The sequence below is a fragment of the Calliphora vicina genome, chromosome 3 (genome assembly GCF_958450345.1).
Source record: "Calliphora vicina chromosome 3, idCalVici1.1, whole genome shotgun sequence".
Taxonomy (NCBI): domain Eukaryota; kingdom Metazoa; phylum Arthropoda; class Insecta; order Diptera; family Calliphoridae; genus Calliphora; species Calliphora vicina.
Genome location: NC_088782.1, coordinates 83,299,623 through 83,323,399, shown reverse-complemented (window position 1 = coordinate 83,323,399; position 23,777 = coordinate 83,299,623). Strand labels below are relative to the sequence as shown.

Below are 23,777 nucleotides of genomic sequence, written 5' to 3'. Positions count from 1 at the left end.
CCCTAAACCATCAAATTGAAAATTTACGAAATGGTAATTTATACATTTAAACAAAAACAAAATTTTAATAGTTTTCATACGAAAGGACAACTAATGATTACATTTTCTTATAGACAATGCTTATGGCTATTCTATAGTAAAACATAATCAAAATAGATTAACACGTATTTTACTAATATTCCAACAAAGTTTTAGAATTTCAGGTTTACAATAAAAAAATTTTAATTATTAAAAATTGCGCAGATTAAACTGTTAAACATTTTTTTTGACAAAAACAGTAATTTTCCAAAATTCCACATTCATATTCTTTCATTTGCAGCCAATCGCGAGTTTATATCTTTTAAAACGAACTTTTAACAATGATTTTAGTTAACCTTAAAAAAATATATTTTTCTCCATAAAATTTATATTGAAAATGTACTATTTATAAAAAAGTCTTTTTTACACGAATGAGTTATTTGGTTGTCTATTGAAAAATATAAATTTCATTAACATCAAAGACATGATCTTGTTTTTGATTTTTGTCCATTGAACAAAGCACTGTGTGACGCCAATTATCAAAAAATGGATGAGCCAGTGGCTTGTATTGTCGAAAATGCTGAAGCAATAAAGAATCCAGAATTGGGTCCGGTACATGAACATTCAAGCGTTCTCGTATGGGTAGGTCCATCGTGAACGAATCTCGTGTGGCATGGGGAAAACTTGGCTCCAATATGAAACGACCGAACACCTCTCCACCATTTCTTATTGGCTTAAAATCTGGCAGTTGTTTGGCCACATCCCACAGAATATACGAGCTCGTTGCTGTTCTGTCTAAAAGAAACGCTGTGAACATCTTCTGACCTCCAAAATTCAGGTTCACTCTCACTATAGGCTCGACCGGCCAAGATGTCGTTATCGATGTTTGTGTTGACACCGTTTGCTGAGCTGTGGTTAAGGCTTTCTGAGCACGGTTTACTCGAGGTGGGGTTTGGGTAGCCTGGCTGACTAGAATACTTTTTGGACGAGTAGGGGTCTGGGTAGTCGAATTGGCGAATACCTTTTTTACTGCCACTTGTGCTGCTTGCTTGGTGATATTAGGGGTTTCTTCAAGATGAAGTTCATCGGCCATGGCTGCCAATTTGGTGTCCTCTGGTTGAGGGATCGCGGCTTGTGGGGTTGCCACTGGTTTTGTTGGTGAAGTGAGTGCAGAAGTTCGATCGGCCACTGGTTTCGTTGGTGAAGTGACTGCAGAAGCTTGATCGGCCACTGGTTTCTCGCGAAGAGGTTTAGCGGGGACGTCTCTTTTTGTTTCTTCTGGGTGTAACAAAGTGTGGTGAAAACCATTGCAAGGCTGCCCGTTAACAATCGCTGCACATCGTTTTGTAGAAATACACTTGTCTCTGAAGTGATCGTAAGCGAGGCAATTCAAGCAGAATCTCTTAACTTTTGCAGTCATCAAGCGTAATCCAACACTAAAATCTTTAAACGTCTTGCAGAACCGAAAAAGATGGTTGAGATGACAAAGGTGACAACGTTGTCGTTTCTCCATCTAAAAAAAAAGAAAGAAATATATACAATGTTAAAAAATATCTAGTGCGATTAAGTTTTCTAATTTTCTATTTTTGTTGGGGAATTTGGTAAATTATTTGGTAGGATGTGGTGGGAGTTTACTTTCAGTATTGTTAGTTGGTAACAAGCATAATTTTACAACTGGACGTAAAATTGTACCATTCTTTGTGAGTACTTCAGCAACTCTTATTTTGCTGTCTCGACCATAGATGACGCTGGTAACGCGACCAAGGAGCCACTCAGTAGGTGGTAAAAAGTCTTCTTTGACTATCACAATGTCGTTTGGTTTCAAGTTGTCGCGTTCCCTCTGCCATTTAAAACGTCTTTGAAGCTCGATGATATATTCAGACTTCCAACGTCGAGCAAAAATATGTTGGAGCGCTTTCAATCTTTCCCAGCGTTTTAGGAATGGAACATCTTTGAGTGGAGGTTCAGCAGGTGCTTCTGGTAGTGCTGTAATCGGAGCTCCTCGAAGTAAATGTCCTGGGGTCAGAGGTAAAATCTCATTCGGATTTTCGGTTAGAGGTGAAAGAGGTCGCGAATTTAAAACAGCTTCGATACGAACTAGAAGCGTAGTGAATTCTTCGAAGGTGAAGGACAAGTTGCTGGTAACTTTCTTCAGATGAGACTTCATGCTCTTTACTGCTGCCTCCCAGAGGCCACCCATATGAGGTGCATATGGCGGTATAAAAGACCAGGTAAAGCCCAATGTAGTGTACTTTTCGATTAAAGCCTTTTCAGTTGATTTTAGAAAATCGTTGTGGATTTTTAGTAGAGCGTAGCTTGCACCGAGACCGAGACCTCTGCGCCCAGTAAATCTGTCGAAGCAGGCTAGAAAGGCATCGGTTGAGAGGTCTGAACAAACTTCTAAATGGACGGCTCGAGTAGAGAAACACACGAACACCGCAGCATAACCTTTTAAGATCTTCGCATTTCTCAGCGTAGAGGATTTAATGCTGAACGGACCTGCGAAATCGACTCCGGTATATGTGAATGGCAGGGAAAAGTTTACACGTTCTGGGGGGAGTGCGGCCATGATTTGGTGCTGGAACTTATGCTTATAGATCGTGCACGCCTTGCATTCTCGAATGCATTTTCGAACAAGATTTTTTAATCTTGGGATGTAAAATCCTTGACGAATCGCACGTAGCATTATATGGTGCTCAGAGTGGAGCAGAATGCGATGCGTGAAGTTAACTAGAAGTTTCGCGAGATGTGATCTTTCTGGAACAATGACGGGATGACGTTCCTCGTAGCTTAAACCTGCGTTACTAAGCCTGCCGCCAACTCGTAGAAGATCGTCCTTATCAATAAAAGGATTTAAGTTGAGTAATCTGCTTTTACGGCTTAACGGTTTTATCCTTAAGACAATCGTATTCACGGTAAAAATACATCTTTTGAGCGATAGAGATGAGTCGAGTTTTCACTGAGCTGATTTCCTGAGCCGTAATAAACTTCTCGGTTGAAAAAGGTTTCTTTAGGACTCTGTTGATAAATCTAAGTCGATAACAAATAACTCGTAACGCCCTTGGAAAAGATGAAAATTCTTGCAGTACATCTGCGCAATTAACTTCAATATGAAAGTTGATGATAGACTTCTTCGTCTCCAAATCGACTGGATCAAAAGTCCGAGGAATTGGCCACAACGAAGTGGGAAGGTGTAGCCAGGTAGGCCCATGCCGCCAGAGATGATTGTCTGCAAGTTCCTGCGGGGAGCAGCCATGCAGGGTTTTCTTCAGTGTTGACATGTTTCCAGTGCTGAGTGCTGGCGATGCTGATGATCTGCGTCACACGATTTGCGACAAAAGTTTTTAACGTATAAGGAGGTTTTTGCAACCAACCCAGTACAATGGATGAGTCTGTCCACAAAAATAGTTCATAGGAGAACTGGCAGTTCTTGATTAAACTACGGATGAGCTTAGCATGCAATAAAGCTCCGCACAATTCAAGTTTCGGAACGGTAGTCCGTTTGATCGGAGCCACTTTCGTTTTTGCAACTAGCAAGTGACTCTTTATTTGGCCTTTGGAGTTTTCTGTTCGAATGTATACCGAACCACAATATGACTTCTCTGAGGCGTCACAGAAGCCATGTATCTGAATTTTATATCCTGGAGAGAAATCTACCCATCTAGGTATCTTAATAGTTGAAATAAATGACAAGTTTTTTAAGAATAAATTCCATTTCACTAGTATATGTGGAGGTACCCCTTCATCCCAATCGGATTTTTCTTCCCATAATTCTTGCATCAAAGTTTTAGCAATAATAACGACTGGGCCTAGCCAACCTATAGGGTCAAATAATCTTGCGATTATCGACAAGATTTTTCATTTTATAGCGGATGGGGTAATTTCAATTGGCTCTACAGCATAGTAAAATATGTCAGCCAACGCATTCCAGCGAATTCCCAAAGTTTTTATAGAGCTGGAGTCATCAAACTTCAAGAAATCTTCGTCTAGAAGATCCTCCCGGCACAAACTTTCGAGTAGAAATTGATCGTTTGCTGTCATCTTTTTAAGGGGAAATCCAGCAGATTTCAAAGCTTTAATAAGCTCACCTTGTTTCCGCTTGGCTTCTTCAAGCGTATGTCCACCCGACAGTATGTCATCTACGTAGACCTCGTTTTTCAAAATAACTGATGCTTTGGGATATATGTGTCTGCAATCATGACCTAACTCAAGTAGAGTCCTAATCGCCAAAAAGGGGGCGCAATTTACGCCAAACGTAACCGTTTTAAGTTGAAATGAATTCACGTATCCATCAGCTTTGTTGCGGAATAATATCTGTTGATATGGGCGATCTGCTTCATGCATCAAAATCTGCCTATACATCTTCTGTATGTCCACAGTGAATATGTATTTGTAATTCCGCCATCGTAGCACGAGCTGCATCAAATCCGTTTGAAGCGTTGGGCCTTGGTACAGCACATCATTTAACGAAAACTCGCTTCCAGTCTTCTTTGAGGCATTAAATACCACTCGAACCTTGGTGATTTTGCTTTCGGGCTTGACGACCGCATGGTGTGGTAGAAAGAACGAAGAAACTTTTTCTGCTTTGGGTTCAAAATGTACAACTGGTTCCATATGATCCAAATCTAGATATTCTTGGAGAACTTCAGCGTACTGCGCTATCAAATCTGGAGTTTTTTCGAGCGTTTTTTCCATTCTGTGGTACTGTGCTAGAGCCATATTTCGAGAGGGACCCAAAAAAATCTCTTTCGGAAATTGTTCCTTAAAAGGGAGTCGCACCACGTAACGTCCATCAGATTGTCGGATTGTGGTACGTTTGAAAAAATTCTCACAATAAATGTCGCTTTCCGATTGAAAATCACTTATTTCCACCTCTTCTATCTCCCAAAACTTCTTCAGTTGTTCATGAAGAACCATATCGCGACAAGGCGAAACTAATGTATGGAAAGATTGGACTTTTGTGTCTGGTTCAGGGCCTAATAGATACCATCCGAATTGGGACTCTCGAGCTTCAAGATAATTCCCAATATTCATCTTTACGCCGTTCAAATTTATAAAAGGCAAATAATCGCTACCAATAATTATTTCAATTGCAGCAGGTTTATAAAAATAGGGATCTGCGAGCTTTAAACCTTTTATATCTTCTAAATTTTCGATTGGAATAGGCCGTGAAGGCATAAAATGTGCCAATGTTGGTACCACAATCGCTCGGATTTTAATTTTAAAATCGGATATTCGAGATTTAACTGTCACATAGCACCTTCCCTTCGAACTTCCTACCACCGTCTCACCAAATCCTGATATTTCGCTACGATGGGATTCTAAAGGTATCGATAGATTCTTTTGAATACGTTTTAGGATAAAACTTCTAGTTGACCCTGTATCAACGCTCGAACAGTGAGTTTTTCGCCTAAATGTTCTACATGAACCAAAGCTGTTGGTAAAATAGTAGTTCCGCTGTGTTGAGATAAATTAACCTGAATTGACTCTACCTCATTTGCACTAGAAGTGGCAGATCGTGCCGATTGATAACTGGACGACTTCGTTTGGTTTTGAGTGCCTGACACAGAAGGTCTTTCATCATCCTGACGATGCTGTTGAGATGATGTTCTTGGAGTTGGAACCTTTTTCGACTTATCTTCTTCGATATGTAGCATGGTGTGATGCCTTTTATTGCATATGGTGCAAATACTGGCACTTTGACATTTCGTCTTGAAATGGGTGGGTGAAAAACAATTCGCACAAAATTTGTTCTCATACACATATTTTATTCTATCATTGACCGACAAACCTTTAAAATATTTGCAAAACCGTAACGGATGGTTCTGTTTGCATTTCTTGCAGCTATATTTACTTCTATCGGTTTCAGTGTTAGAATAAAAAACTTGAGATTTGGAGGTATTGTTGTCTCTGCCGGACGGCGTCCTCAAGTTTGTAAAAGAAATTGACTAAGTTGTTGCCAAGTAGGCAATTCCTTGTGGTTAATCAAGGAGTCTTCCCATGTACGCCAAGTTTCTTCTGGGAGCTTTGAAGTGCAAATGTGCATGAGGAATGTACTTCCTACTTCAACTTGAAAGGATCTAATAATCGACAAACCATCGTTGACTGTGTTTTGAAGTTGCCTTAAAAACTTTAAAGTTTCAGTCTGAGGGGCCTGGATGGCATAAATCTTTTTAATTTGATTGTTGATTAAAATTCGCTTATTTTCATATCGATTTTTCAAAGCCTGCCAAGCTAATTCGAAATTAGAATCCACCAACTCATAATCTTTTATGAGCTGGTAGGCCTCCCCCCTCGTTTTGCCAAGCAAATAATATAATTTATGAGCTGGGGCTACAGAAGGCTCATTTCCAACCACTGCCATAAACATATCCCTAAACGCTGGCCATTTATTGAAACCTCCTTCAAATGTTTGAATTTCGACCGCTGGTAATTTGAGCGACGACTGACGAACAGCTGTTCCTTTTGGTTCTGGGGCCTTAGCCTTTACCATTTCCATTAAATTTGCCTTCAAATTTTGGTACTGCTCACAGGATTCTTCGTATTTCAAACAAACTTCATCCTGGAAATCTTCTTCCTTCACCTTTTCATCGCCTATGATGAATTATTCAAAGGTTTCTACCATCTTCTGAAATCTTCTCTCCAATTCAGACTGTTTAACTTCTAAAAGTGAAATCGTCAAATTTTCGGGCGCAATTTTCTCAAAAGCAGAGCAGAAAACAGCAACTCGCTGAATGTCGTATTTACATTTTCTTTTAGAGATCATTTTTCCAAATTGAAGATCGAAAACCTCAAAATATTTTATACCTCACCGAATTTTATCAAGCAGAACTAACTAACCTCGTAGACCAAATTTCAAAAAATTCGTGCAGAAATTCAACCTCTTGTTAAGATATATCAAAATTCAAAATATTCGCGAAGAATGAAAGCGATATCGAAAAGTTTTTTTAAAAAAAAACAGCTTTAAATTTTCCGTACTCTACCACCTTGAATTTATTTTTTTTAAAATTAAATTTTAAAAAATGTTATTACAATTGTGCTTTAAAATAAATTTTTCAAAAATTACCCACACTTTTCTCCAAACAATTTTTCAAAAAAATTCGAACTCTCTTTTTGAGTCACCCTTTTCTTTTTAAAAAACAAGTTTTCAAACAAGTAGTTTCCTAGCATTCAATTGTATCAATTAATGCTTTTTCAATCGTTTACCACTTCTAGGGCCACCGTGTAAAATTTTCCAAAAAAAAAATTACCTCTTTTTGGTTCTTGATGTTTCTGTGCATTCAATAGTAATGCTATTCTTCAAAAATGTTGTACCACTTGTATGGTCACCCTTTTTATTTCAAAATGTGTAAAAAATTCTGCTTAAGTGCATATAATTTCCTCTTGAAATTTATCGAAAACCGCACTTATTGAAGCAATCAATTTATTGTTAAATTGTACGCCACTGATTGGAACACCCTCTAATTTACAAAATTTTATTAAAAACTTTCACCCACGTATGTACTACTTTTTTTTTATTTTAGAAAAAAGTATAAAAATTTACAAACTCCTGCCAAATCACTATTTAAAACACTTTTGTACCAAATTCTCCAAAAAATTTTACTAAATAATCGAATTCTACAAACTCACCGTTTCCCCCCAAAAATTTCGTAATGGAAACCCTTGTTGTTTGCTGTTACCCTGAGACAGCCTCTTCTTTGTTGTGTTGTTGTTGAGACACCGGTATTTTGTACTGCGCCTTTGATGTTGTTGTATGCTGGATGCAAATTCTGGCAAATTCCACAAAATTTGCTTCTTGATGAAGTACCGTGTTCTTTACCTTGCAGCCACACGATCAAGTTTTTCTTGATAGTCTTTTACATATACTGTTTGTCAAAATTTATAAAAATTGAAAGCGGTGACGTAGGCAACACGCAACTTGAAAACAATTTTAGTACAAATTGGACAAAAAAATGTAATCAGCTGTTTTCTTGAATGAAAAATTGAACACCAACTTGAATGTGAAATTGAATGCAAGTTCGTTTCAATTCTTACAAGTGTGAGTGTGTTAGTAAAAAAGTGTGAGTGTATTAAAACATGAAAGGCAAAACTTGATCGTGTAACCCCCAAGTTACTTGACCACCACACTATTATTTTTGTCTAAAAAATTTATGCTTTTTGTTTTAAGTACACAATGGGTTTTATATTAAATGAACTTCACCTTTTATTAATAATATTTTCTTATACTTCTGTTTTTAATATTCACTGTGTTTTGCTTTTTATTAAAGTCACTGTCTTTTATTTATTTTTTAATATAAAATTATTTTATTTTTTTCCACATCAATTCTTTTAGTTTTCTTCCAGCAGTTTATTTATCATCTGTCTTGTTCTTCTTATGTATGAAGTTGCCGGTACAAATTCAATTGCATATAAGAAAGTTAGGGAAACGGGTGGAATTGAAACACTTGTTAATAAGTGTGAAGAGTATGACAGTTATGTATTAAGCTACTGCGCATGTCATAAAAAAAACTCCGTTGTTTTTTCTTATTTATTAGTGTTGGTACTTTTCAATAGTGATGATACGTAAGGGATTTTTGATATTAGTGATATTACTTAGGGGATTTTATTAAATTTGGAGGTTAGGTTTGGATATGATTGTGAAGTAATTTTAATTATTTGTTTGCACTTTTTTCGTAATTTTTCATAGAAACTAAATCAATCGCACTAAATATAAATTAATCACTGTACATACCCAATCAATTTCTTTTGATGAACCTTGATGATTTTTTGCCTTGAAAAATAAATCGTCTGGGGGACACTTCTTCCTTCTTGGAATAGCTAGCAACGCCAGGTAGTTTTTTTCTTCGATGAAACGGGATACACACCGAATACTTTTCTGCAAGCAGCCCTCTTCACTGCTGTTTATGTCGTAGTTGTTGCGGTAGAACAATTTTAGACACTTCAAACAATTTTGCCGGAGTTGTTACGATAGAACAACTGTTGAAGGCAATCAGTGGACAGGTTTTCCACAAGTCAATCCAATCCTAGCTCTTCTAGGATTTTATCGAAGGACCAAAATGTAGTGTTTTGTTTTAATTTTGTGTTATTAATAATAGTTAATCATTGTTTATATATTTTAGTATCGAATTTAATATTTAAGTATATTTATATGTTTAAAGACTTTCATACATTTATATATTCCTCGAAGTCATGTTTGTATATGTTTATGTGTAGGGGGCGGATTTATATGCAAATGCATGTTTTTTCTCGAACGTCCAAATACAATGTAGACTAATTATCTATCCGAATCGCACATTTTGCTGCAAAATGTCATCGATTTGTTAGTGCATATTTTTGCATATTTTATTGATAATGCATTTTTTGTTATATTTTACTTCAAAATGCATATTTATATGCATATTATGCCAATTTTTAATAAAAATATAATTTTGTGTCGTTAATGGGCAATACATTGTTTCGACAAACATTTTTTTGTCGAATTTGTTATAGAAATAGCAGTAAATTTTATCGACTAACTTCGTTCGACATCGAAAAACTACTGATAGAGAAATGAAGAACTTAATCTCTATCAGTAATTGAAAATTATCATTTCAAAAAATTTTTTTTTTAAAAAAAGTTTAGTTTAACCGCTCCTGACAGTCATTTCCAAGCCGTTCTACGAGACTGTCGTAAACTAGTGAATTTGGATAACTTAGAGACAAATGCACTACACAATTAACGTTTAAAGTCCCTACACTATAGATTACATAGACACTTAAGTGACAGTTGTCTTTATGCTAGATTATATGCGATGTATAAAGTAACCAATTGACTTCTCTCTGCATTACAAATAGCTCGTCAAATGACCCAAAATATAAAAATTGTAGTCAGCCAAGTGATCAGACATTATCAACAATTTTTGTCTATAAGGGATACATTTACTAATTGCTTAATTTCTGGGTTACTACAAGATAAAAATTAAGGGTGGATGCTACTTTACAGCACGATCAAAATACTGATGAATTTAAAAGGAAAGTCACAATATAGAACCTCTATGACTTTAAACAAGTATTCATACCAAGATATTACATTGTTTTTTCAGAAGAAAAGTTATGTTAAAAATAGTTTTAGAACTTTAATTGTTCAATTCCAGGTATAATTTAAAGAGTTCTAACTGCTGGCACAAAAATATAAGTGCATATTTTTTAAAATTTTAGGTCATATTTTGATTTTTTTGAAGCATATTTTAGGCGCATATTTTCCAATAATAAATGCATTAAAATCCGCCCCCTATTTATGTGGATGAGACTTTGAATTTACCCATACATATATATATATATATATATATATATATATATATATATGGGGGATTTCATGTCAAGTGAACCAACTTTTGAAATCGATGTCTTCCGATCGGGATGAAATTTGCACCAAGGTTAGCTCTATTGGATAGTAACTCAGACACAATTTTTCAACAACATCGGTCGAGAACTCTCTGAGTTATAGGGGGTAAAATTTTGACAATTTGGTCAAACAGGGGTTTTTTCTTATCCATGTAACTTATTACCTATTGTTCTTAGCAAAATGTGTTCCAAATAGTATAGATAGCTATTTCTTCGATCTTTCGAAAAAAAATATTTAAAAAAAAAAATAAAAAATTTTTAATATTTTTTTTCCGAAATCAAAAACTTTTTTGACTTTTTTTTAAAATACGCTATTTTTTTTTATTTTTTTTTTTTCTTAAAATAAAGTTTAGATATTTTCCTTGAACACCTACTTGGTCGCTTAGTGGGATGCGAGTGGGATATCTATCAAAATAAATATTTTGTAACTCAAAACATAAAATTTTTGACTTTTTTTGCAAAATCAAAAACTTTGTTGACTTTTTTTTTTCAAAATGGACCCTTTTTTAATCTTTTTTTTTAGGTCAAACAAAAGCTTAGATATTATCCTTGAAGACCCTTTTGGTCGCTTAGTGGGATGCGAGTGGGATATCTATCAAAATAAATATTTTTTAACTCAAGACTTACAATTTTTGACTTTTTTTTTTGCAAATACGATTTTTTTTCCAAATGGGCCCTTTTTTTAAAATTTTTTTTGTAGTCAAAAGAAAGCTTAGGTCCATTCCTTTAAGATATTTTTAGTCCCTTAGTGGGATGCGAGTAGGATATCTATCAAAATAAATATTTTGTAACGCAAGACATACAATTTTTTAATTTTTTTTTGCAAAATCAAAATTTTTTTCCAATATGGGCCCTTTTTTAATTTTTTTTTTTGCTCAAAAGAAAGCCTAGGTCCATTCCTTTAAGATATTTTTAGTCGCTTAGTGGGATGCGAGTGGGATATCTATCAAAATAAATATTTTGTAACGCAAGACATACAATTTTTTAATTTTTTTTTGCAAAATCGAAATTTTTTTCCAATATGGGACTTTTTTTTAAAAATTTTTTTTGCTCAAAAGAAAGCTTAGGTCTTTTCCTTTAAGACCTATTTTGTCACTTAGGAAGATGTGAGTAGGATATCTATTAAAATAAAAATGTTGTAACTCAAGACATTCAATTATTGACTTTTTTTTTGCAAATTCGAATTTTTTTTCAAAATGGGCCCTTTTTTAAAAATTTTTTTTTAGTCAAAAGAAAGCTTAGGTCCATTCCTTTAAGATATTTTAGGTCCCTTAGTGGGATACGAGTGGGATATCTATCAAAATAAATATTTTGTAACTCAAGATATACAATTTTTGATTTTTTGGCAAAATCAAAAACTTTTTTGACTTTTTTTTAAAATGGGCCCTTTTTGTAATTTTTTTTTTTGCTATAAAGAAAGCTTAGGCCTATTCCTTTAAGATGGTTTTGATCGCTTAGTGGGATGCGAGTGGGATATATATCAAAATAAATGTTTTGTAACTCAAGACATACAATTTTTGTGTTAAAACATTTATTTTGATAGATATCCCACTCGCATCCCACTAAGGGACTAAAAATATCTTAAAGGAATGGACCTAGGCTTTCTTTTGAGCAAAAAAAAAAAATTAAAAAAGGGCCCATATTGGAAAAAAATTTTGATTTTGCAAAAAAAAATTAAAAAATTGTATGTCTTGCGTTACAAAATATTTATTTTGATAGATATCCCACTCGCATCCCACTAAGGGACTAAAAATATCTTAAAGGAATGGACCTAAGCTTTCTTTTGACTACAAAAAAAATTTTAAAAAAAGGGCCCATTTGGAAAAAAAATCGTATTTGCAAAAAAAAAAGTCAAAAATTGTAAGTCTTGAGTTAAAAAATATTTATTTTGATAGATATCCCACTCGCATCCCACTAAGCGACCAAAAGGGTCTTCAAGGATAATATCTAAGCTTTTGTTTGACCTAAAAAAAAGATTAAAAAAGGGTCCATTTTGAAAAAAAAAAGTCAACAAAGTTTTTGATTTTGCAAAAAAAGTCAAAAATTTTATGTTTTGAGTTACAAAATATTTATTTTGATAGATATCCCACTCGCATCCCACTAAGCGACCAAGTAGGTGTTCAAGGAAAATATCTAAACTTTATTTTAAGAAAAAAAAAAAAATAAAAAAAAATAGCGTATTTTAAAAAAAAGTCAAAAAAGTTTTTGATTTCGGAAAAAAAATATTAAAAATTTTTTATTTTTTTTTTTAAATATTTTTTTTCGAAAGATCGAAGAAATAGCTATCTATACTATTTGGAACACATTTTGCTAAGAACAATAGGTAATAAGTTACATGGATAAGAAAAAACCCCTGTTTGACCAAATTGTCAAAATTTTACCCCCTATAACTCAGAGAGTTCTCGACCGATGTTGTTGAAAAATTGTGTCTGAGTTACTATCCAATAGAGCTAACCTTGGTGCAAATTTCATCCCGATCGGAAGACATCGATTTCAAAAGTTGGTTCACTTGACATGAAATCCCCCATATATATAAATATTAAACGGAATTCAATAAACTATATATACTTCGGTTTACATTCCTTAAAAATAATGATCGAATGATTTATATAAACTGCAGTGAACATGTCTCTAAACGAGGGCCATTGTTCATAACTGCCTTTAAATATTTCTGTGTCGCATGGGGGTAATTTAATGCAAATACTTGAATTATCGCTCATTGGATTTTGATTTGGGACAGATTGACGAGATGTTGATTGGAACATTGGCATTTGTACTGTATCTAAGCGGATACTTTTAAGAATTTCAAAAATTTGTGATGTGCTCTGGACATAGGCATCATTACAAGCATCAAATTCTTCTCTTGCTTGATTTTTAAATTTTGCATCAATTACGTCATCTTGAGATAACATTACCTTTTGATAAGAAGTATCTACGTTTGTCCATCTTGCATCTATTTCCTTTAACCTTGCCTCCAATATAGATTAATTTTGATCTTCTCTTCGGCTCTCATTCACCTTTCCACAATACTGAAGCAAATGGATTAAATGACCTATCAGCTGTAGGAGAATTTTCTTTTTCACGCGGAATTTTGTTTGATAATTGTGTTATATATTGTATTTTATTCAAATAATTAGGATTCTGTGGCTATACAGAGTAAAATTTTTAAATTATAAAGTATTATATTGAGATATAAACTTTTTTTTCTTTTTTTTAGTTAGAACAAATTTTATTTTAAATTTTTAGAGAATAATTAAATTTGTATTTAATTAATTTTCAGTTTTTCGAAATATAATGTTATTTAATTATCGTACTAGATCTTTTAACTAGTATAAATTAAAACAAGAGATATAAATCCTATTTATTTGTTCACTTTTTAGTATATCATTAGAATTTTGTATTAAGTATAAATTGTTTATACACAATGGGAGCAGCGGTAAATTACAGAGTGTTTTTCTATATCCTTTTGTGATAGCTTAGCTATGGGGTAAAAGCAATAGATAGTTGTAATCTAGTAAAACAAAAGTAATAGAATATACACTTATAATCGAAAAAATAAGTTTTAATGAAACAATTAGATTGATAATGAAGCGGGTTAAACAATTATTAGTATGTAGACTAATATTTTTATCAATTTTAATTTCATTAAAAATTTTGTGTACTATGTGGTATTCTGATTTTTAGAGATACAATTTTGTGAATTTATTTCAGATATACCTCTAAGCGGTTAATTGTGAACAAATAGGAAAATTATTTCGTAATGAATTTATTAAATGGATTTAGTATAAATCATTAAATTTGATTTTTTAGTAAAATTTGATTTTTTAGAGAAAAGAAAGACAAAATTTTATAGAAATATATTGAAAATTTTAGATTTCTTCATTTGCAAATTAAATTTATTTAAATTTGTTGAGATTAAAATTTTCTTTTTATGTTATATTTATTCTTTAGAGAATATTCTTATTATTATGAATTTTTAAATTCTTTTGTATTATACAATTTTTCTGATTATTATGAATTTTAACTTTTATAAAATTCTAATTGAAATAATTTTTGAATTTTATTTTATAAATACTTTAAGAATTTTATTTTAAATAAAATAAATTTACTTTTTTAAATTGGTTTATTAAAATGCATGTACCTTTTACTGTATAAATTTACTTTGTATATTGGTTTATGAAAATTGCAGGTATCTTTTACTGTATAAAATTATACAAAATAAATTTTCTTTGTAAATTGGTTTATAAAATTGCAGGTACCTTTTACTGTATAAAATTATACAAACCAAACCATGAGCATAATAACTGTTAATTCTTGCAAAATTGTTGTTTTGTATTTTTAATATATTACAATAAATACTCGAATAAAGAATTTGTAAATTTTATTTGTAAATTACTAAAGAGAACGCACTTAATGTTTTACCGGTGAGATTTGCAAGTTAATATAGAGAACGCACTTAACTTTTTCCTTTTTTACCGGCAGGAATGATTATAGGGTCATAAACGTTTGAAAATTTTTAAATATTACTGAGATAAATCGTTAGTAGTGAAATATTTTATTAACTTTTGTTTCAAATATATTTTTTATTGTGTAATGTACAATTCTCTTATTTTCCGATTACTTATATAGAATTGTAGTGTATAAAAATTTTCCCTTCAAGTTTGTATTTTGTGTGGCTGTATTATGTACTCTTAGTTAAGTTTTAGAATTTAAACTTTAAATACATATACGTTTTTAATTCTATTCTACTTATTAGGCAGAATAAACACCACATTCGCTATTTCTACTTCATGTTTGTGTTTTGTGTGGCTGCATATGTATTCTTAGTTGTGTTTCAGAACTTAAACTTTAAATACATATACGTTTTTAATTCTATTCTACTTATTAGGCAGAATAAACACCACATTCGCTAATACACATTATCGCAATATTATTTTACACAATTCGGAATTTTTAAATCTTCCGTTTTATCGTTGGGATTTTCGGGTATAAATAATCACAAATTAGGGATTTTGTAAACCGGAGTTGCGAACCCTATATTTAGTGGACTGTTTTTAGTTATTTAAGAGAATTTTGTACACAACACTTAAAGACATGTATATTTGGAAAAAAAACCGCATAAATATTTTTCAATAACGCACTTTTTAAATGAAATTAATTTATTTATTGTTAAAAAGTAATTTATTATTATATTTTATATTATTATAATAATTTAGATTAAATTTTCCTTTTTTGAATTTTTGTAGAAATTAAATTACACACATTAAATATTTCAGTGTAAAGTTGATGTAGGTCAGTTTGTATAATATAGAGATTACTTAAGGCCCAACTATAATATGCATAAGCTAGCTTAAGGTAATGTCAAAACCGAACGAAAAGTCTGTCAAATGCTTAAGGAAATTCAAAGAAACTTTTAGGTGGCTATAATGTACTTACGTGCATTCAAAACTATTTAGCCCCATTTGAACATTTATGTGCAACTTGCAATTAAAAAAATACGTATTTCTTATTATTTTATCAAAATATATAAAATTTCTTCATCCTTTTCATTTATTTCTTTATTTTCTTTGTATAAAATAAATAAACAGCTGATTCCGTACGGAATGTGCGACCAGCTTCGCACTTTGCTTAAGCAAATAAAATTCGACGAAACTTGACGAAACTCTCTTAAGTACATTATAGTTTGTCACATACGTTTTATATGTATTCGCACATTTGCTTAAGCTGACTTAAGCTACCCTGCCCTAAAGACAGTAAAGACAGTAATTGTCACAAATGTCTTATCACTTGGCTGCCTCCAATTTATATATTTTGGTCATTTGACACGTGTGTGCACTTTGTAGTGCAGAGAGAAGACAATTGGTTACTTTATACATCCCAAGTAATCTAGCGTAAAGACGATCGTCACTTAAATGTATCTAAGTAATATGGAATGTAGTCACCTTAATCGTTTTGTGAGTAATTCGTACTCTTATGTCTAAATGTCTTATCACTTGGCTGAGTCCAATTTATATATTTGGTCATTTGACACGTATGTGCTCTTTGTAGTGCAGAGAGAAGACAATTGGTTTCTTTATACACCACAAGTAATCTGGCAGGAAGACAATCGTCACTTTAGTGTTTCTAAGTAATCTACGCTGAAGTCACTTTAAAATATTATTTTGTGCTGTACTTTAGAAAGTAGTTATTTTACCCAACAGAAGTAATCTATTGAATAGTCAATTGTCTCCTAATGTCTCATTTTAGTCTGAAGTATAGTCTGTTTCAATTTTATTTAACTTTAGGGATAAGCCATTTTACTCACTACAAAAGTATAACTATAATTATATTTAAGGACTAGCAACTTTACTTACTACCTTATGTTACTTTGAAAATAATACTTTGAGACTAGTAATTTAACTTACGCTAAGTAACCTGGAGTCGGTCAATCTGACTATGTACATATTGTATTTTAAATGTAACATTTTGGTTTTATAACTTATTACAACACTTAAATTGAACTTAAAAATTAGTTATTTAACTCACCAGAAGGATATGTCTTTTAGACTGACTATTTGGGATCAATAATCTTCCGCATACGACACAAAAAGCTATTTAAGTAGCTTATCAAGCAACCAGTTTGGTAGCTAGTAAGATAACTGACTCTATGTAACCGGTATGTGAATCCAATACGTTGACTACTTTGTACCAACTATAAGACAGTCTCAATGTAATCAAAAGGAGACAATTGACCCCCTGCCTAGGACATGCCCGTGTTAAAATGGCTAGTCACGTGGCTATTGAAGTGACTAGCTCCCACCCTAAATGATGGGTAAAATCACTAGTTCGGTACTGTCTCCTCGAACTGCTGGGTAGTGTATGCATATTATAGTTGGGCCTTTACTTGAGACTTGATGAATCTCTTACCTCAAGAGATATTCTTGATTCTCTTACCACAAGAGATCTTAATTGATGTTGAGCTTCTTTTGTTGTTATCCGTTTTTGGTTTTTTGAGTGGGAGAGATGTAGAAACCAATTCTCTTGTTTTTGTTTTGTAGTTTTGTGTTCTTCACTTTTTTCTTATTTGATTTATTTGTAACTGTTACTTATATTTTTACTTAAATCTTATTTCTTATTTTCTCACTTTTTTTTTCTTTACAAATATGTATGTATGCTTATGTTTGAATATAAAAAAAACAATTAGGGAATTCGTGTTGTTAAAAAATATACAAACAATTAGGGTTGGTTGGTTTACGTGGTAGTTCACTACGTGCGAACAATCAAGTAGAGTCGAAGGGACCCCGTTTTGATGAGACCACACCACTCGTCAGATGTATTGTCGTTTACATCGCAATGTAACTAAAAAGTGCTAGCTAGACCCAACCTGTAGCTGTGAGATATCTTAGTAGGTCATTAAGTTTAGACCCGGCTACCTCACCAAGGTTGGTCAATGTATAGTTGCCCATGAATTTATGTCTCTTGACACTCAGAGCTGGGCATTCGCAGAGAAGGTGGAAAGTCGTTTCCTCCTTGTCCCTATCCTTACAACTGCGGCAATGGTCGTTAAAGGGGAGTCCCAGGCGATTTGCGTGCTTGCCTAACGCCCAGTGTCCCGTTAATACTGCCATCAACCTAGATATATCCCTTCTATTCCGGGTTATCAGTTGCATAGTGCGTTTTTCGTTAAAAGATGGCCACATCAACTTGGCTACCCTACATGTGTCTAAATTACGCCATCTATTCTCAGCCTTTGTAAGAAAATGTCTGAAGATGATACCTTTTATAGTCCCCAGTGGAATTGCTACTGAGACCGCAATGGAGATATCTAAGGCAGATCCCATTCTGGCTAGTTCGTCTGCCTGTTCATTACCGTAGTGGTCCCTGTGCGCAGGTACCCAAACCAAAGTAATATCAGATAGACGACCTAGCCTTGACAGAGAGTTCTTACATTGCCTAACTAGTGAAGATGAATTTGTGTAGGCATTCAGCGAGAGAAGTGCCGCCTGACTGTCGACAAAAATACCTATATTGCCGCGGGTGTTATGATCAAGTAGTATATTGCAAGCTGCCATGATTGCAAAAATTTCCGCCTGGAAAACACTATACACATTCGGAAGACGATACGAAATACCTATCTCGGGTTCGTCACAGAAGACGCCAGAACCAACACCACAGCTCATTTTCGAACCGTCTGTATATATCCTAGTGTCATATTTGTACACGAGATTACCCATACCCCACTCACTCCTGGAGGGGATTAAGACCTTGAATACCCTATTAAAATCTGTAGATGGAGTAATATAGTCAGATGGTTGGAGAACGATCGAAGGCAACTGGCTCAAAATCCCCGCGTGCCCATATATTCTCGATCTCCAACAGCCAGATGCTCGAAGCCTCACTGCGCTACATGCAGAGGTGGCCATTATGTGAAGGTCTATTGGCACAAGGTGCAATATAGTGTTCAGTGCCTCTGAAGGACTAGTTCTTAGTGTGCCGGTTATACCAATGCATGCTGATCTCTGGACTTTGTATAGTTGGTCTACGACATACTTCCTTTTAGTTGCAGTCCACCATACAAGAGATCCGTAAGTAAGAATTGGACGTACTATAGCCGTATACATCCATTTAACTATGCTGGGACTAAGTCCCCATTTTCTACCAAACATCTTACGACAGGTATAATAGGCCACCGTAGCCTTTTTTACCCTATGTTGAGTATTTAGCTTCCATGACAATTTAGAGTCCAGTATAATACCTAGATATTTTGCATTATTTGAAAGGGGGATTTCGCAGTTTTTCAACCGTGGAAGTTTGAAGCTTGGAATCTTGGTCTTTGTTGTGAAAAGTACGAGTTCTGTTTTGCTAGGATTCACCCCAAGATCACTTGCCGTGGCCCAGTTATCGAGCAACCCTAAAGCAGTGGACATAATATCACTGATCACGTCCGGAAACAGACCTGATACGAGTATCACCACATCGTCCGCATAAGCGACAACTTTTATCCCTTTTCTGTCTAGATCAATGAGAATCGAGTTAATAACGATAAGCCACAGTAGTGGAGAGATCACCCCACCCTGTGGTGTGCCTCTGCCAACTTGCTTGGACTTGACGCTATTACCAAGATTTGCTGTAACTATTCTTGATTTCAGCATGTTTACTAACCAGTTATTGATATATTCTTCAACGTCTAGGTCAGTAAGAGCTTGCTGAATTGCAAGAGTGGTAACATTATTGAAAGCACCCTCTATATCCAGAAAGGCTGCCATTGTATATTGTTTAAATTCGAGAGATCTCTCTACAACTCTTACGACCTCGTGCAGAGCTGTCTCTGTAGAGCGGCCCTTAAGGTAGGCATGCTGACTATTAGAGAGCCGTGTCGTACCCTCTAGGCGATGCCTAATGTGAGCGTCAATGAGTCTTTCCAACGTTTTAAGCTGGAAAGACTAATTGGACGAAAGTCCTTCGCCTTCTCATGACTTCTTTTTCCAATTTTGGGAATAAAAACGACCTTTACGCCCCTCCAGTTAACCGGAACGTGATTGAGGGAGAGACAGAGCGTAAAAATTCTATGAAGCCAGGGAATGATATGCCTTTTTGCACTTTGTAGCATCTTTGGCAATATACCATCCGGCCCGGGTGACTTGAAAGGTGCGAAACTGTCAATCGCCCATGATATCCTGTCATAGGAGACGATATAACTATCGATATTGAATAGAGTCCTACCTTCCCTCTCAAAGTCCGTAGCAACATCCTTACAGAATGGGAAATGAGTATTCAGTAGGATGTCAAGTGACTCTGCTGAGGATTCAGACCAGGAGTCATCCTTCCTTTTGATATAAGTAGGATTGGATTGCCCCTTGGCTAGAATTCTACTAAGTCTTGCAGAGTCTTTTGTATTATCTATAGATTCGCAGAAGCTTCTCCATGAGTTTCTTTTTGCGACTACTATAGCTTTCTTGTAGGCTTTCAATTGATCACGATATGGTTGCCATGATTTACTATTGTAGCTAATGTTAAAGGCCCTACGAGTTTCCCTACGTAGTTTAGATAGCTCAGAATTCCACCATATAGGGAAGCTTTTCTTAGCCTTAGTGACTGGACAGGAAACTTCGAAAGCCTTGACTAAAGTTTTACTAAAGTTTTCCTCTATTTTCTCAAGACCAGTTATCGAATCTTCTACAACTGGCATATTCTTAAGTTTGTGTTTAAGGATCCCATTAAATTTGAACCAATCTGTCCTTCTTGGGTTCCTAAATTGTATTTTCTCTGTCGAGTTCTGAAGTCTAATATTGAAGAGAATCCAGTTATGGTCAGAGAACGACCTTTTTTTGGATACCCTCCACCTATCTACTGATACCTTAGACCTATCATTTATGAGTGTAATATCTAATACTTCCTCCCATCCATTATAGTTGTCCGAACTTGGAAACATGAATGTTGGCGTATTACCAGAATTACATATACTTAGTTTATTGGAATTAATGAAATTAATTCGCTGCTTTTATTTCGCTGCTACCCCAGATTGAATGCCTGGCGTTGGCATCACAGCCTAGGATGATGTCGTCAGATGCCCCAACAGAGGACAGTAGAGCACTCACTTCAACTGGAGGAGCTGTCTTCTCATGTGCCATGTAGCTTGAGGCAATCATGAAGCTTCTGTTGCACGGTAGCTCGACCTTAGCTACTGTAAGGTCTTCTGAACTAAGCTGCGTACAAAGAAAAATGTTAATAGATTTTTTGGCAATAATACATGATCTTGGCCTACCATTGTTTCTTGCATAGAGGATATTATATGCTGAGGCCGGGAACCCTTTCACGTCCAAGTCAGAAGCCCAGGGTTCTTGCACCAGCCCAATGTCCAGGTCCTCTTCGGCTAAGAGTACCCGAAGGTTATCTGTAGCACATTTCGAGTGCTGCAGATTTATCTGCACTATTTTAAGCGCCATTGTTGGTTTTTGGGGGGGGTTCGAAGAGCTTCATTTCTGTGAGCAGAGAGTTTGCAGCTTCAATCTCATCCGCTTCACCGCTACCCGTACCTGTAGGCCTGAACACCTTTACCTTGGCGTCCCTCACTCCGAAGAACAGCTTAAAGCCCGCCTTCTCAAGCTCGACAGAGCCCGATTCGGTGATGGCGAGAATTAGGCATGTGTGGCCATCGCCTTGCTCGGTGCGGATGATGGACCAGTCATCCATGTGGATGTCGGGGTTCTGTAGCTTCAGACACTCCACCAACTTATGCGCATCGGTTGCCATCTTCGGTAACCAAATACGTGCACGCGGTCTCATTGGAATCTCTTGAGCAGGGATCAGTTTAAGGCTTAAACCTTCCCATGCACCACTAATCTTTGCGATGCACTTGCTAAGAAAGTCCTTTGAGAACTCGTCCATGCATTTGATCACCCTGTAGCCCCGGTGGATCTCACCAGAGTCAAACCGAGGTGCTGTACCAGTCCTATTAGCGAACACGTGTTCCATCACGAGTTCAGTTAATTTGGACTCGATAGCACCCCATTCTGTTACAACAGGATTGATGGTGCCGTCTTTCTCGGTCGCCAGAGCCATTAGAAGATGGTCCTTAACCACCTCGTTGAAGGGCCGTCTGGCGGATGTAGTCGTGGTTGATGTGGGTCCCGGAGTGGATTTTTTCTCGACAACCTTTCTCCGTTTAGGCGACTTCTCACCCTCTGTCTGAGAGCGATTGCGCTTGGACCTCTCTGTTTCTTCGGCTGCTGCCTTTGATGTACTGGGTACGGAATCCAAAAACTTTTGGCACTCATCTACCACAGCCTGGTATTTAGCGCGATCTTCTTCATCACGCTCATGGGGGGCACCGCTGGCAGCATTCTTGTCAATCTTGTCAAGAATGAATATCGCCTTGGCGTAACGGGATTTAAGGATGTCTTTCTGACTCTTCCTCTTTTTTCTTTTCTTCTTCAATTGGTCGCCAGTCTTGGCATCCGATTGAAGAGGTGCATTTGTCAAGTTTTTGGAGGGCAGTAGAGTGCTGTGACGGTCACCCAAGCTGCCTGACATTGCGACCAGAGTCTCTTGACTAGAGGCTAGTAGGTCGTCTTCTGAAGAAGATCCGAGATCAACGGTTTTCTTCAGGGCGTTGTTGTTGTTGTTGTTTGTGTTGTTGTTGTTTGTGTTCATTTTTGGTCCCACGAGTAGGCACGTAAGGGGATGGACCATCCATGCAGTGACGGCGTACATAGACTAGACAGAGATTACAACCGGCCCGTGTCATAAGCACCGGAGGGGAGCTGTTATCGACTAATCTTCTTTAACCACTAATTAGCCATTCAGGTTCTCGGCACTGCTACCAACCACGTTAACCTTACAAGTGGGGGAAAAGAAAGAGAGAGAGAAGAGGGAAAGAACAGAGAGAGGAAAGAACAGAACAGTTTTGGTCCGCGGGTAGTAAAACAAGAAAGATGAAAAGAGCACTATCGCTAGGCGACCATTTGTTCTAAAATGTATCGCCAGTTATAGCATTACCCTAGCACCAATTATATCCTACTGTGACCATTTGTTGAACAAAATGTGTCACAATATTATATAGTTGGCTATCACAACCCGTTTTACGAAACCTAGCCATATCAATAAGTTTAGACCATTTGTTAGAAAAAGTGTCTCAAGATATTGATATTGCTCGAGCATTTGTCAGGGCTAATGACATGTTTTAGGAAACAGTATCACTAGACTAGGCAATTGCTCCCCCTATCCGCCACCTGGGACGCGTCCGATGGGAGACTGATAACTCCACACGGAAACAATTAGGGTATCCGTTTTAAAATTTTTGTTTTCTATTTTTAAGGAATGTAAACCGAAGTATATATAGATTATTGAATTCCGTTTAATATTTATATATGTATATATATATTTATATATGTATATATATATATAAATATTAAACGGAATTCAATAAACTATATATACTTCGGTTTACATTCCTTAAAAATAGAAAAAAAAATTTTAAAACGGATACCCTAATTGTTTGTATTTTTTTTAACAACACGAATTCCCTAATTGTTTTTTTTTATATTCAAACATAAGCATACATACATATTTGTAAAGAAAAAAAAAAAGTGAGAAAATAAGAAATAAGATTTAAGTAAAAATATAAGTAACAGTTACAAATAAATCAAATAAGAAAAAAGTGAAGAACACAAAACTACAAAACAAAAACAAGAGAATTGGTTTCTACATCTCTCCCACTCAAAAAACCAAAAACGGATAACAACAAAAGAAGCTCAACATCAATTAAGATCTCTTGTGGTAAGAGAATCAAGAATATCTCTTGAGGTAAGAGATTCATCAAGTCTCAAGTAAAGGCCCAACTATAATATGCATACACTACCCAGCAGTTCGAGGAGACAGTACCGAACTAGTGATTTT

At 35.3% G+C, this 23,777-nt stretch overlaps 2 protein-coding genes across 2 annotated transcripts in view; one reads left to right on the top strand and one right to left on the bottom strand.

Annotated features, from left to right (window-relative positions):
- LOC135954236 (G-box-binding factor-like) overlaps window positions 1-23,777 on the top strand; it is a 36,312-nt gene that overhangs the window by 1,460 nt on the left and 11,075 nt on the right. The window lies entirely within an intron of this gene.
- On the bottom strand, window positions 21,315-22,532 carry LOC135955577 (BEACH domain-containing protein lvsA-like). Its single transcript, XM_065505931.1, has one exon. It carries the CDS (start codon window positions 22,530-22,532, stop codon window positions 21,315-21,317), a length of 1,218 nt encoding a protein of 405 aa, XP_065362003.1.

Coding starts and splice junctions, on each gene's coding strand:
- LOC135955577 (XM_065505931.1), bottom strand. CDS start 22,532: ATGAACACAAACAACAACAACACAAACAACAACAACAACAACGCCCTG.